General features: G+C 39.6%; 1 protein-coding gene across 4 annotated transcripts in view; it reads right to left on the reverse strand.

Annotated features, from left to right (window-relative positions):
* ryr2a (ryanodine receptor 2a (cardiac)) overlaps positions 1 to 14,884 on the reverse strand; it is a 348,664-nt gene that overhangs the window by 106,927 nt on the left and 226,853 nt on the right. For all 4 annotated transcript variants that reach the window (XM_049464528.1, XM_049464527.1, XM_049464526.1 and 1 more), the window contains exons 40-53: positions 13,939 to 14,053; positions 12,041 to 12,173; positions 11,687 to 11,790; positions 10,887 to 11,022; positions 9,476 to 9,662; positions 8,508 to 8,619; positions 8,255 to 8,375; positions 7,507 to 7,676; positions 5,534 to 5,754; positions 4,606 to 4,696; positions 3,876 to 4,016; positions 1,576 to 1,739; positions 217 to 295; positions 34 to 123 (exon numbers count right to left, since the gene is read on the reverse strand). In XM_049464528.1, coding sequence (XP_049320485.1) covers positions 34 to 123; positions 217 to 295; positions 1,576 to 1,739; positions 3,876 to 4,016; positions 4,606 to 4,696; positions 5,534 to 5,754; positions 7,507 to 7,676; positions 8,255 to 8,375; positions 8,508 to 8,619; positions 9,476 to 9,662; positions 10,887 to 11,022; positions 11,687 to 11,790; positions 12,041 to 12,173; positions 13,939 to 14,053 — 1,864 coding nt within the window. The remainder of the gene's footprint in view (positions 1 to 33; positions 124 to 216; positions 296 to 1,575; positions 1,740 to 3,875; positions 4,017 to 4,605; positions 4,697 to 5,533; positions 5,755 to 7,506; positions 7,677 to 8,254; positions 8,376 to 8,507; positions 8,620 to 9,475; positions 9,663 to 10,886; positions 11,023 to 11,686; positions 11,791 to 12,040; positions 12,174 to 13,938; positions 14,054 to 14,884) is intronic.

Below are 14,884 nucleotides of genomic sequence, written 5' to 3' on the forward strand. Positions count from 1 at the left end.
ATATCTGCTCAATATTTAATGTGATTTCAGTACCTTCTCAGACAGCCCCTTGTACGGTTTCAGCAGAGGATGAACTTTAGACGCCTCACACAACTGCTCACTATGAACCCACCCATTCCCAAACTGCAGAGAGAGAGAGATAGAGAGAAAGAGAGAAATAAAGACAGATTCCGCAGCTGTAACAGATAATGTCGCTACAGAGATGAGCCTCATTACCTTCTCCATCGACCACTTCTCGTGAGAGTGCTCAGCGTATTTATTGATGAAGTGATCCAGTTTCTCCGGAATATTAACACTGAGGAAAAACAGTAATAATGATTTAATCCATGAAAGAAGGCGTACGCAGTAATTTATGTCACTAATTGAAGGTTTTTTTTCGTGCTAACAGAGCAAACAAAATGCAATAGTTACAACTTTTAAACAAAACCTGAATAGTTTAAGATTTTGCTATTTATAGTTTTATGTTTGAGTAAAATGAACATTGTTGTTTTATTCTATAAACTACAGACAACATTTCTCCCAAATTCCAAATAAAAATATCGTCATTTAAAGCATTTATTTACAGAAAATGAGAAATGGCTGAAATAAAAAAAAAGATTCTGAGCTTTCAGACCTCAAATAATACAAAGAAAACAAGTTCATATTCATAAAGTTTTAAGAGTTCAGAAATCAATATTTGGTGGAATAATCCTGTTTTTTAATCACAGTTTTCATGCATCTTGGCATCATGTTCTCCTCCACCAGTCTTACACACTGCTTTTGGATAACTGTTTTGACGGTTTGATGGCTTGTGATCATCCATCTTCCCCTTGATTATATTTCAGAGATATTCAATGTCGTAAAATTATAGAAACTGATCATTTTTAAGTGCTCTTTAATTTATTTTTTTTCTCCAGAGCTGTATGTATTGTATATTTCAGACTATAATTTCAGATCATAAGGCGCATTAAGCGACACTAGTAAGGATGCCTACATCGAAGTGAGCAAGGGTGTCGCCATGTTTTTCTTCTAATAAGTAAACAAAACTGTAGTTCTTAAAAAAAATCTTTTAAAGTCAAAGAGCGCTGGATGTTGATCTACACAGATTTCTCTCCTGAAAAGTGTTTATTTGGGTGAGTAAAGCACTTTATACAGTTAATGCAGCAGCTTTAGCATTAGCATTAGCATTAGCTGCTAATCGCCGCAGTTAGCGATTAGCAGCTTTCCAATAGTGCTAACCTGAGGAACTCCTAGTGTTCTGGTAACCCAGGGAGCTATCAGCTAGCGGTTTGTCCCACGTAGCTTGTTTTAACAAGAGCTAGCGCTGTGGTTAGCAGCTAATGCTAATGCTGCTGCACCCAGCCTTAGTGCTGGAGAAATTTCACTGAAACTCACCTTTATAACTCTGTACTTCAGCAGAATGGCTTTACTCCTTCTTAATACCTGACTGGTAGAATTTATACTGGATTATAATGTGCACTGATGATTCTTCGGGAAATTTAAAGGATTTTAAGAGCGCCTTATAGTCTGAAAAATGTATTAATTGGGTCATTTATTAAGTCACATCTATATTTCTCAGAGGGAAGTGTTACTGACTTGCTGGTGTCGACAGGCTGTGGGTTGAAGTTGCCCTCCGCGTCCATGGATGACTGCTTCTCCATCATGGCCACGTAGTTGGACTCCATGTAGTCTGGAGGTAAAGCTCCGGCTACAGCGCTCAGACACGGCAGAGCCAGCTTAAACAGCTCAGCGTCGTACCTCTGAATAAAAACACATACAACACCTTTTTACCATCATCATCTAAACCAGGAGTGTCCAAATTACAGCCAGCATTTTATTTTTGAAATAAAATGAAAGATGTCTCGCTATTAGATTCAAAGTTTAAACACTAGGAGTCGCTATCAAATAAACCCAATCTATTTCCTTCCTTCATTATGCCTACATTTATGTTCCTGAGCTTTTGGGAGAACAAGGCAACTCCAAATAACTGGAAAATAGACAGTGAATAAAGAAAATTTCAGTCGCGTTTGGAAAATGACAATTTCTTTAAACTGAGTTCATAGTGAAGTGAGTTTAATATGTTTAATTTGTCAGGAATCTCATGTCGTAATGAAGGAGTATAATAATATTAAGAGACATGTGTTGTAGGCTATAAGAGCAAGTTACCAGATTCTGCACTGTAAATTGTGACAAAGTGCCGGAAATTCACTAAAAACTGCGATGCAGGATTAAAGTTCCCATACGATAGAAAAATACACTGGCAGGATGTGAGCAGGGATGTTTTATCCTGTATTAAGAGTCAAAAACACAAGCTAACCTCCCCTGAATCATAATACAATAATAAATATCATATCAATTCACCTCATCATCAGCCCCTCTCTCTTTTGGGGTCCCCCAAGGCTCCATCCTTGGGCCAATTCTCTTTTTGCTCTATATGTTACCATTAGGGTCAATCTTTAAGAAACATAATCTCGCTTTTCACTGTTATGCCGACGATGTCCAGATTTACCTGCCTTTGAAATCTAAATCCCTAAGCTCTGTACAGACACTACTTGATTGTCTGAATGATGTTAAATCCTGGTTGTCCGCAAACTTTTTACATCTAAATGAAAAGAAGACTGAAATCATAATGTTTGGATGTGGTCCAGCAGATTTTCCCGCTGGCTTTCTGGGTCCCCTAACAGCAAACATTCAGTCTTCTGTTAAAAATCTTGGGGTAATTTTTGATGACAGGCTGAAATTTGATCGCCAGGTTAGCTCGGTCGTGAAAAACAGTTTTTATCATTTGAGGGTTTTATCTAAAGTAAAAGGATATCTGCCATATAGAGATTGGGAAACGGTAATCCATGCTTTTATCAATACAAGGTTGGATTATTGTAACTCTCTCTACTACGGCCTTGATCAGTCACTGCTGCACCGCCTGCAGCTCGTACAAAACGCAGCGGCTCGTCTCCTCACTGGTAAACGTAAGCGTGATCACATTTCCCCGGTATTAGCTTCGCTGCATTGGCTTCCAATTGCTTTTAGAATAGATTTTAACATTTTATTGCTTGTTTTTAAAGCTCTGAATGGCTTAGCCCCTCAATATCTAACTGAGTTACTTCATGTTTACTCCCCCGCCCAATCACTGAGATCCTCCAATCAGCTCTTACTGGTCCCCCCTAAAACAAAACTCAAAACCAAAAGTGACCGAGCCTTTGTGGCGGCGGCCTCTAGGCTCTGGAATAACCTGCCCTGGCGCATTCGATCAGCAGTTTTTCTTGAGGTTTTTAAATCCTCTTTAAAAACACACTTTTTCGCTCTGGCGTTTAATCATATTTAAGTAGACTCTTGGCTGATAACCTTGATTTGTTGTATTTTTAAATGTATTTCATATGAACTTTGTACTGTGTTATCGTATTTATTGATTTGACTGTTTGGAGTGGTGGCATTATCTGAGTCACTTTTACCTTTAATGTAGCTTTCTATCTTGTACAGCACTTTGGTCAACCTTGGTGGTTTTAAATGTGCTCTATAAATAAAGGTTGAGTTGAGTTGAGTTGAGAATTGACTAATCTTCTTCAAATGTATTTTTTAACTCTTTTCAGTGTTAGCGTAACTAGCGTAATTTAGGGAGTTGAACAAATACAAACGTGAGATAAAAAGGAAGTCTGGCTCTAAGGTTTTACATGTTTAACTATTTTGAAATAGTTTTTATAACTCCAAAGTGGAGTGTGGAGCTATATAAGCCCTCTAGGAATTAATTAAACACTTGACTTTTTCTGAGTAATAAGTGAAACAACTTAGCACTGTCAAATCTTGCAATAAGATCTCTGATAATAAAATTGATCTGATAAAAAAAAACAAACAAAAAAAACATCAGTGAACCATTACAGACCACGCCACGCCATTCGTACCTTTCTGGCCAGAGCGTCGAAGATTCCCCAGAAGAGTTTTCTGGAGAGATGCAGCTCTTCATCAGACGCCGCCCCGAAACTGCCCCACCCCCCGGACAGGCAGTAATACTTCCAGCAGCGCTCATAGTGATTGGTCAACAGCTGAGAATAACAAGAAAAAGGCTCATTTCAAACTTCCCCTCCAGAACCTTCTCTTAGAATCTACTGGAAATGCTACTAAAGTGTTTAATCTAGAACTAGTAACCCTGCGTTTACACTGCAAGGTGACAAATCGCTTGTGTTTCCCCACATTTGTCTTTTGTGGGTATGGGTGTGTCCATGTCCTTCATGCTGTGAAGGTGAGCAGGTCATTTACGGGAACAGAAATGTTGTTTTATTTAGTATTTTGTTTAGTGTTGATGTAAAAGTTGGGTTTGTGCACTGCTGTCTACGTCCTTGTCTGTGTAACAGGGAAGAATATACATACATTGAGGCTGTGTCTGTATATCAAAGATAGCAATGAACATCTGACTGTTGATGCTTGTCTAGGTTGTATTCAGTCAGTGGTGCACCTGAGTTTTCCGTTGCCAAGATAAATAGAAATACACCAGAAATTTACCTGAACACACCTCATTTCCAGACCACCACGCCCATCAGTGTAGATATTTTCAGAAGCACTGTTGCTATTGAAACGAGGCAGGCAGAATGCGTGAAAATAGACTGTTGGCGGGGTGTAAGATAGCGTTCTCACCTTGAGAGGCATTTTAGTGTGTTCATTAAGCAGCGGAACGTCGAACACCAGCCGTCTGAGCAGATGCTGCATCATTGAAGGCCTCAGTTTACTAAAGAGACACACAAACAACAGTTTCTGTTTTATCCCTTTTAAGGAAGAGCAGCTATAGAAACGTTTCTTTTTAAACAAATATGTATAACAAATATATAACAATAATTATGAATCTAGCAATAATAATTACAATAATAATGCACAAACAAATCATATAATAACATATTTCATTTAAATAAATACAATATCTCACAAACGTGAGTACACCCCTCACATTTGTGTAAATATTTGATTATATATTTTCACGGGAAGATATGACACTTTGATACAATGTAAAGTAGTCAGTGTACAGCTTGTATATATATATTGTGTAAATTTGCTGTTCCTTCAAAGCAATTTAAGCCAAACAACTTTATCTTCATCTTCAACTGCTGTCTTCAGCAAACTGTTTGTAGGCTTTCTTGTGCATCAGCTTCAGAAGAGGTTACCTTCTAGAACAGTACCATGCAGACAGAGTTGAGGCATGTGCAGTGCAGTGAGTGGCGAATGGTCTGAGCACTGCAGACTGACCTCCCACTTCTTCAACCTCTGCAGCAATACTTGCAGCACCCATACATGTATTTTTTGAAGTTGTCCACATCCTCAGAGAGGTCTTTGCCATGAAGTGTCATGTTGAATAGACTGCTACTTAATATCCAACTGGTAGAATTCATACATAAGGAGCACCGGGTTATAAGGAGCACTGACGATTTTTGGGAAAATTAAAGGATTTTAAGTGCACCTCATAGTCCCAAAAATACGGTAATTGTAATTGAGATATTGTATGTCATCTTAGGTAAAACTTCACTACAAACACATGCAACACACACACACACACACTGAACTGTTCACCCACCCACACACGGCGAGCAGGCACTCTTCGATGGCGTCCCGCTGGGCCTTGGTGAGGCAGCAGCCTTTAGAGAGCCGGTAAACCGTGTGCAGCAGGGAGTCGATCAGCGAGGCGAAGGGCTCTGTACCGGCGAACAGGGGGGCGCACTTGGTCAGCAGCGGCAGAACCGCCGTACACAGGTACCGGTTCAGAGCCAGAGCCATGTCTGTAGCACTCAGCGCCGCCTACAGACCACACACACAGAACCAGAGGACATAGTAATTTAACTGTTTCCATTTAAGCAGTTGCAAAAAAAAAAAAAAACACAGCCATTCAGTAACAACCTACATTTAAAAAAGTGCAAATTGCGCCGTAACGAGAAAATAAAATATACTTAAAAAATGTGCACAGTAACTATTAGTTACAAATAGTTAAGTAAAAATATTTTTCTGACATTTATAAGGATTTATATTGATGTTTAGTACACAGACTTTGCAGCATAACAAAGCAGATATAGGCATTCTGCTGTTTGAAAATTAGACAGATGCACCTAACGCTCATTCTCATTTATTCTCTCTCTCTCACATCGTGCAAGTGCAGTTTTGGAAATAAAAAAATGAAAAGAGAAAAGCACACGACTTAACCTAAATGTGTTTTATTTCACTTCGCTATTATTTTCTTCTCTGGCTGCGCTTTCCGTCAGTTCTTCAATACAACTCTCGGTGAAACCAGCAGAGAAATACACAGATCTATAAAGGTTAGCATTCGTTTTGCATATCCAGGTCACATTTTGAGAAAGTAAAATATATTAATTCATTACTAGTTTTGTTCAGTGCTCTACAATTGCTGCTGGAGGCGGGTGAGCACGGTGGAGCATGCAACAGAGCATGCAACGGAGCATGCAACGGAGCATGCAATGGAGCATGCGACATTACTACTCTGTCTTGGTCAAAAATTTTATAATGTTATGATAAATTACGTCAAATCTAGTGTATGGTAGTTTAAATGGCGAAGCAATGGTATAAAACACACTATAACCGCCATCTTTACAGAAATATATTGTTGTTGGACCAAGATTTTTTTTTATATATAATTTTATTTCTAATTTTTCCCATTTTCTCCCCAATCTACACGGTCAATTACCCAACCCACTCATTGGGACACCAAGAGTGTGAAGACTAACACATGCTTCCTCTGATACATATGAAGTCAGACTCCGCTTTTTTTGAACTGCTGCTGATGCTGTAGCATTGCCGAGCAGCATCACAGCGCTAACGCTCGGAGGAAAGCAGCGCAGCGACTCGGTTCTGATACATCAGCTCATAGACGCCATGTGCTGCAGACATCACATTGGAAGTGATGTGGGGAGAGAGAGCGCCATCTACCCACCCGGAGGGAGCAGAGCCAATTGTGCTCCCTCTGAGCGCCGGCAGCTTGATGGCAAAGCGACCTCACGCTAATAGTGGCAGCGCTTTAGACCGCTGGACCACTCTGCACCCGTTGGACCAAGATTGAGGTAAAATGCACTGTGCCTCGTCTCTTTTGTAGAGTTCAGAAGAGTGTGGCTAAAAGTATAACCACATAAAACCTAGTTCAGCTAAATAAACTTAAAATGTTAAGTTAAGAGGTGAAGTTAACCAAATATTGTTAAATATAAAGGACAGGTAGACGTTTCGGTGCGTTGTTTCCATGATTTAAAAGTGAAGCTAATGTCATTTAGTAGCTTCCAGTGTTAAAGACAGTGATGTTAAAGCTAATGTGGATGAATACTGCTGAACATGTTCCAGTCTGGTTACATTCTATTATCAGTAACTAATGGGAGCGCCCCCTTTAGGGGAACTCTGACACAGTGTTGTTGGATTGTCCTGAATTGTATTTAATTTATAACCATAGTCCATAGTCGTTGTCTTGCTTGTCTTGGGATTGCTTGGTTTGACTGTCCTCTTGCAACAAGTCCTTTGGGCCAACAAAAAAACAAAAAAGACCATGTGACTCACCGTATCCAAAGAAGCGGCGGCCCTGAGGTCAGGCAGGAAGCCCACCTCCAGCAGGTGAAGCAGGAAGTTCTGGTCTTCGATGCCGTAAACACGGTCAAGAAACAGAACCATCGCTGCCTTGTGGTCCGGACAGAACCCCGCAGACATGTCCGGTTCCACCACAGAACCATCTGAGGAAAAAGAGCCTACAATCAACCCATAACAGAAATGACGATTAGGGTTCTCCTCCAAGCGTGTTAAACGTGTTCATGACTCCATTGCTCTTATTCTGAATTAAGTGTTACTTTTTTAAATGTTTTATTTCAATTTAATTTTATTTTCTCCCAATTTAGCTATCCGCCAATTGTCCCATCCATTCAGCTGCTACTCAGCTGTATATATCCCCCATCACTTGTGATGCCAGCAACACATCAGGAGGGTAAAGACTAGCACACGCCTCCTCCGATACATGTGAAGTCAGACTCCGCCTCTTTTTGAACTGCTGCTGATGCTGTAGCATTGCCAAGTAGCATCACAGCGCTAACGCTCGGAGGAAAGCAGCGCAGCGACTCGGTTCTGATACATCAGCTCACAGACGCCGCAGCCTTGTGCTGATCCACATCACCCTAGGAGTGATAAGGGGAAAGAAAAGCGCCATCTACTGTACCCACTCAGAGAGAGCGAGGCCAATTGTGCTCTCTCAGGGCTCCGGCAGATGACGGCAAGCTGCATGACTGGGATTTGAACCAGCGTATTAAGTGTGTGTTACCTTTAGCGAGGGTGGGCATGGGGAAGGGGATGCTGATGACTCCCTCCAGGTCCTCTATAGGGATGAGAGAACGGAGGATGGCTCGGATACGGATCGCCTCACCTTTACCTGCATGAATCAACTACAGGTGGAGTAAAACAGATTAATAAAACATTTTTAATTATTATTTTTACTTTAACCACACCAATTAAAACATAAACGGGCTGTGTTTTATGTGTGTGTATGTGTGTGTGTGTCTGTATTTAAGACTCACATGCATCTCTGGAGCACAGCGACCCAGCAGGTCTATCAGAGCAGCGTAGAAGGTCATGATGGCATTACCCATATGTATGGTGTCATCCTCCTCATCCTCTACTGCATCACTACTGCAAAACACACACATATACACAATGACTATACTGCAACACTGCAAATATATATATATATATATATATATATATATATATATATATATATATATATAAATTAAAAAAAAGAGATCACTTCAGTTTCTGAATCAGTTTCTCTGATTTTGCTATTTATAGGTTTATGTTTGAGTAAAATGAACATTGATATTTTATTCTATAAACTACAGACAACATTTCTCCCAAATTCCAAATAAAAATATTGACATTTAGAGCATTTATTTGGAGAAAATCTGAAATTAATTAAAATGAAATAACAAAAAAGATGCAGAGCTTTCAGACCTCAAATAATACAAAGAAAACAAGTTCATATTCATAAAGTTTTAAGAGTTCAGAAATCAATATTTGGTGGAATAAGCCTGGTTTTTAATCACAGTTTTTTTCATGCATCGTGGCATCATGTTCTCCTCCACCAGTCTTACACACTGCTTTTGGATAACTTTATGCTGCTTTACTCCTGGTGCAAAAATTCAAGCAGTTCAGTTTGGTGGTTTGATGGTTTGTGATCATCCATCTTATTCTTGATTATATTTCAGAGGTTTTTAATTTGGTAAAATCAAAGAAACTCGTCACTTTTAAGTGCTCTCTTATTTTTTTCCACATTTTGGACAAGTGTGAAAAGCACTTGTCCGCAGTGCATTCATCAACAAAGACAGAATGGCACCATGTCTTTCCAGCTAAAGAGAGGCTAAGCAAAATATGTACTGCAGCAAAGCAAAAAACATGCCATTGATTCCAATAGAATTGTTGGATAAGACGTTATCTATAAATGTATAAATCAGGGCATATTTAAATCAGTGTATAAATGATGGCGTACAGTGTTTTGCTGTCCTCTGATGTAGGGGAGGGGCCGTCTCTGCTGGGGTCCTCTGATATTTTAATCGCTTCCTCCATCGCCGCTAGCAACCCGTTCCCACCTTCACCACGCAGGGCGGGGCCAAAACACTCCGGCCGGCGAATCAGGAGCCGGACGACCACATTAGCGTTCTCCTCAACACTCTCACCTGCAGATACAGCGAGAAAGAAAGAGAAAAGAAATTATAAATTCACGCCATCATCTAGAGTGTGTCTGTGTGTCTTTGCTATCGTAACAATGGGAAAAGTACACCTTGTGTGGCTCAAAATGCACTAAATGCATGTAGTATTTCTCTTAATTAATCAACAGTGTTCATAAAATAAACCAATCAGCATATCAGTTGCTCATCATTCTCTTTAAGAGCCAGGTGTGCTCTGACTTCGGCAGATTGCTATTTTAACAGCGCAACTACTTGAACATTAGTTCATTCTGTTTATTGCTGATGTAAAAGTTTGCATAGCTGCCAACAAGCATGTGGGGGGATGTATGCATGTTGGGGATAAACCTGTTTTGAAAATTCACTGCCAAGATAGCAATGAACATCTTTACTTTTGACATCTGTCTAAAGCCCTATTTGGACAGGATTAGTTTATCAGGGGGTCCTGAGGTAATTTTCTCTTTTATGGGGGCTTTTTATCCTTTGTGATTTTATTCCTGTCCGGAACAACCATGCACGTGTTTTTCGGCTGAGAAAATCACAGTCTGAATTATCTACTGTTTTTCGCTGAACTCTTTTTCGCTGTCCTCCGGTAATTTTAGTCCCGTCCGGACGCACATCTCTGAGTTTCATCTCCTCACGTTTAATAAAATAGCTATTTGTCCACTGCCGCGCACCGTAATTACACTTTGGGCCAGCCACAGTTTCCACAGAGATCCATGTAAAAAAAAACACAACAGCGAGTGGAAATGGAGGAGCTACTGAACCCGATGATGTCATGTGACCGAGAAACAAGCCTAAAAACTCACTGAACCTCCTGTTTTTTTTTTCAATTGCAGTCTGGATGCAGGAGTTTTATCACTGAGTAGAAGTGTGAAATATTTTTTTTTTCTACAGAGAAACTAATTCCATCTGGATAGAGCTTAGGTTGTATTCATACAGTGGAGCACCTGCGTTTTCTGTTGCCAAGATAGCAATACTCTAGAAATTTACCTGAACACACCTTATTTCCAGACCACCACATCCATCAGTGTAGATATATACAGAAGCACTGTTGCTGCTATTTAAACAATGCAGGAGGAAGGTGTGAAAATAGAATAGACTGTTCACAAGGTGTAGGATAGCAATGAGCATCACGACGTACCTTGTAAGATAGGGTGTAAGATAGAGCCCAAAGAAATAGATGAATACATTATTAAAATCAGCAGAACTCACCGTTACAGAACACAGCAAATCTCAGGAAGTCCAGATAGCGCTCTCCTTCCACAGGGTTCCATCCAATATCAGGATAACCCTTAGATACCAACATCACACAGCTCTGCAGCCCACACCCCGCCAAATACTGCACCACCTGCACACACACACACACACACACACACACATTCACAAATGTGGGAATGTGTAATACATTACACAGCACTGTACTTGTACTTCAATGGTAGTTATTTGTACTTTTACTTTTTTTTTGGTACTTTTACTCAAGTCTGGCTCCCTAGGTCAGGGGTCAGCAATGAAGTTTGGCCGCAGGCCAGATATTTTCCAAGCCATTATGTGGCCACAAAAAAAAAAATCAGTTTTGTAAAATGAAGTGTAATGGGATGGAGTGCTAACATTACAGATTCGTAGCTCTCCAGCCCAGAAGGTTGTTGAACCCAATTGCAGAACAGTTGATCTCAAAGCAGGTAAACCCAAGAAGAACGGAATAATATAATACATAAACACACCACTTCTCATGCAGGATCGAACCCGAGTCATCAGGGTCGTGGTCCAAACACTATCGCTGCCCCAGCTAGTGAATTAGGACACGGGCAGGAAAAAACGCCCTTATAAGGAGATAAGGAGCCCAGGAACGAGCGGAAAAATGAGATCGAGAACGGGGCGAAAACTTAAGTCACGCCGAGCGCAACAGAGAGAGAGAGACTGGGGAGGAATGTAAACAAAAGCTCCCCAGATAAGCATTTTATTATTTTTTTTTATTAACTTTATACTCTAATGGTGTTTAGTGTGTGTCGTACTTTCTCCAGGTCTGGTTCTCTCAGTGCGAGGGCCAGCTCGTTATTATCCATCACAGAAGCAGCAGCAACATCCAGAGGGGTGGAGCCACGCATGGACGGAGACGCTAGAGAGAAACACAGACAGTAAATCAGTTGAAAATGTGAAACACAGAGTGATCTATTTTAAGTGTTTAAGTGTTTATTTTATTGTTGATGATTATGGTTTACAGCCAATGAAAATCCAAAAACAGTGTCTCCGGTTAGATTCGTCTTTAAATTCGTCTTTAATAATATATATATTTTTTTAAGTAAGACTGATTAAGATAATTATTCCTAAAAGCAGTAGAAGAAGAACAGTAAGTTAAGAGCCGTTACCGAGACCCACGCTGCTGTTCTCCAGAAGATAACTCAGATGATCAAACATGGCCTTCTGGTTCTGACGGCTGATCCGGCAGAAGTAGCACAGGAAACGGCAGCAGTTAGCCACCATCTTGGGAAAAGTGATCTCCTATAAAAGAACCAGAAACAGATCAGTTTCTGTTCAGGACAAAAGTAAGATTTTATGTACAATTTTCATTAAATTAATGTTATATAAATATTACTTAAATAGGACATTTTATAGCTCTTTCTACACAAGTTAGAAAAAAAAATGTTTATGGTTTATACAGTACATGCTCATGAAGTTCTTTACACAAAATCACTTATATTAAAAAGATCTCAGCAGGTCTTTCAGAATGAGCCGTTTAAGGGCTCTGACACTTTTATACCATATATGACAAAACAGTCCAAATAAAACTAAACCTGGATTTGTATCTGATTGTTCTGCTCCACCTTAAAAGCTGAATACATCAAGGTCAAATCACCTAAAAAGAAAATCGCATCTTCAGCCTGAAGCCTGTGTTGTCTTCATTGCAGCATTTAAGGTGGAGCGGTAAATTAACTGCATTTAAGGCAGAATTGTTAATTGGAACAATCTAATATCTTCACGTGATTGATTTAAAGCTACTAACACCAAGAGTCGTGGCTTGTGCAGATGCTACCTCAATGAAGACCTTAAGTAAGCCATGTGACCAATAATATGAGCGAGGCAGGCTGACGAAAGGAATTAACTAACATGTGATATGGTTCACTTTAGGGGTGTTTAAAATCATATAACAATATTTTTCCAGATACTGAAATAAAAAAATGCTAAAATATATATATATATATTTATGATTATACGTAAAAATGGTATATACATGTTCTGAGCCCCTTTCAAACTATTGTTTTTATTCTTTTTGGGTGGCTCAAGTCTTAAATTAGGGTGTTTAAACCGGCATGTAAGGTGGAATGGTAAATTAGCAGCATTTAAGGTGGAATGGTAAATTAGCAGCATTTAAGGAGGAATGGTAAATTAGCAGCATTTAAGGTGGAATGGTAAATTAGCAGCATTTAAGGTGGAATGGTAAATTAGCAGCATTTAAGGTGGAACTGTAAATTGGCAGCGTTTAAGGTAGAATGGTAAATTGGCAGTGTTTAAGGTGGAATGGTAAATTGGCAGCATTTAAGGTGCAATGGTAAATTGGCAGTTGATTTCATTATGTGAGTTGTGTTTGTACTGTCACCACAGCAACCTGTTAGGTGGAATGGTAAATTAGCAGCATTTAAGATGGAATTGTAAATTATCAGCACTTAAGGTAGAATGGTAAATTAGCAATGGGATTGGGCCTAAATATTGATTTTATTAAGTGAGCTGTGTTTGTACTGTGTGTGTATTGTCGCCACAGTAACATTTAAGGTGGACTGGTAAACTAGCAGCATTTAAGGTGGAATTGTACATTAGCAATGGGATTGGGCTGATTTCATTAAGTCAGTTGTTTTTGTACTGTCACCACAGCAACATTTAAGGTGGAATGGTAAATAAGCGACATTTAAGGTAGAATGGTAAATAAGCAGCATTTAAGGTGGAATGGTGTTGATTGTATTAAGTGAGCTGTGTTTGTACTCTATGCTGTGTAGAACGGCTGATGAATTCTCTGCTTGGTCTCTCTCTCAGTGATGTAACAGTAATTGTGTGAGCTGTGTTTACCGTGTGATGAAGTCCAGACCCTGTGCCAGCAGCGTTTCTGGGTAATGAGGTGCTAAATCTCTGCTAGCAGTGTTGCAGGCGATAAGGCAGTAATTATGTGCTGAATCTGAGGTAAGCGATGCTGCTCTGCTGGACGTGGTGTAAATAAGTAGGTGGGTAGAAGGTAATGGTCTGGTAGGTGTGGTGGAGGTGACGGCACCGTTACCTTGGACTCTCCTCCGCTCAGCACGTTCACCATGACCTCCATGACGGTCTCGTGCATGCCCAGAGCCCTCATCAGGTTCGGGTGCTGGTAGAACACCTTATTGTTCATGATGTCACTGCAGGAGACGGGACACAAGGAATCTGGGATTACATTTTAGGACTATTGGTGATTTTGAAACTGCTAAGGAGGTCTGATTTGGCTTTTTTAAATGTTCTACACTTTTCAATTATTTTCTAATTCAGTGGCAAGAAAAAGTGTATGAACCCTTTGGAATTTCTTATTCCATATTTAGTTAATTAGTTAATCAATCAATCAATTAATCAATAATTCCGCCCCCCTTCATTACCACAAGTAGAGTCACACTGCTCAGCCCAATCAGCTCTCCCTCATGCCCCAACCCTAAACCCATACATCACCCAGTACCAAACTACGGTACCACTTTAAAATAAGATTACCTTTATGAAGGTTTTATACCTGGTTTATAATTAGTTTATTAATTGTTACTAATTAGCTTGTAAATGCCTTAAAATCATTAATAATCAGTTATAACAACATACATAGAAAGTGCAACAATGACCTGTTGTTTGCTAAATAGTGAATCCACAGCCATCTATATTGTTGCCCTTTCTACGTATGTGTTATAACTGATTATTACTGATTTTTAAGGCATTTACATCCTTATTAGTAACCATTAATAAACTAATTGTAAACCATTTATAAACCCTTTATAAAGGTAGTCTTATTTTAAAGTGGTACCCAAACTACTGCCAAACTACTGGCAGACTCCCAAACTACTACTCCCATTTTTTTTTTGTTGCATTTTTCTTGCTGGAGTCAGCAAAAAATAGTGGGTTTCATTTAACCCTTTTTAACCCTGCTGTTACGTTAAAATTGATCCATATTAAGATTGACCAGTTTAAAGATCTAGGAAAAATGAATGTATGAA

The sequence above is a fragment of the Astyanax mexicanus genome, chromosome 15, assembly GCF_023375975.1.
Source record: "Astyanax mexicanus isolate ESR-SI-001 chromosome 15, AstMex3_surface, whole genome shotgun sequence".
NCBI classification, from domain to species: domain Eukaryota; kingdom Metazoa; phylum Chordata; class Actinopteri; order Characiformes; family Acestrorhamphidae; genus Astyanax; species Astyanax mexicanus.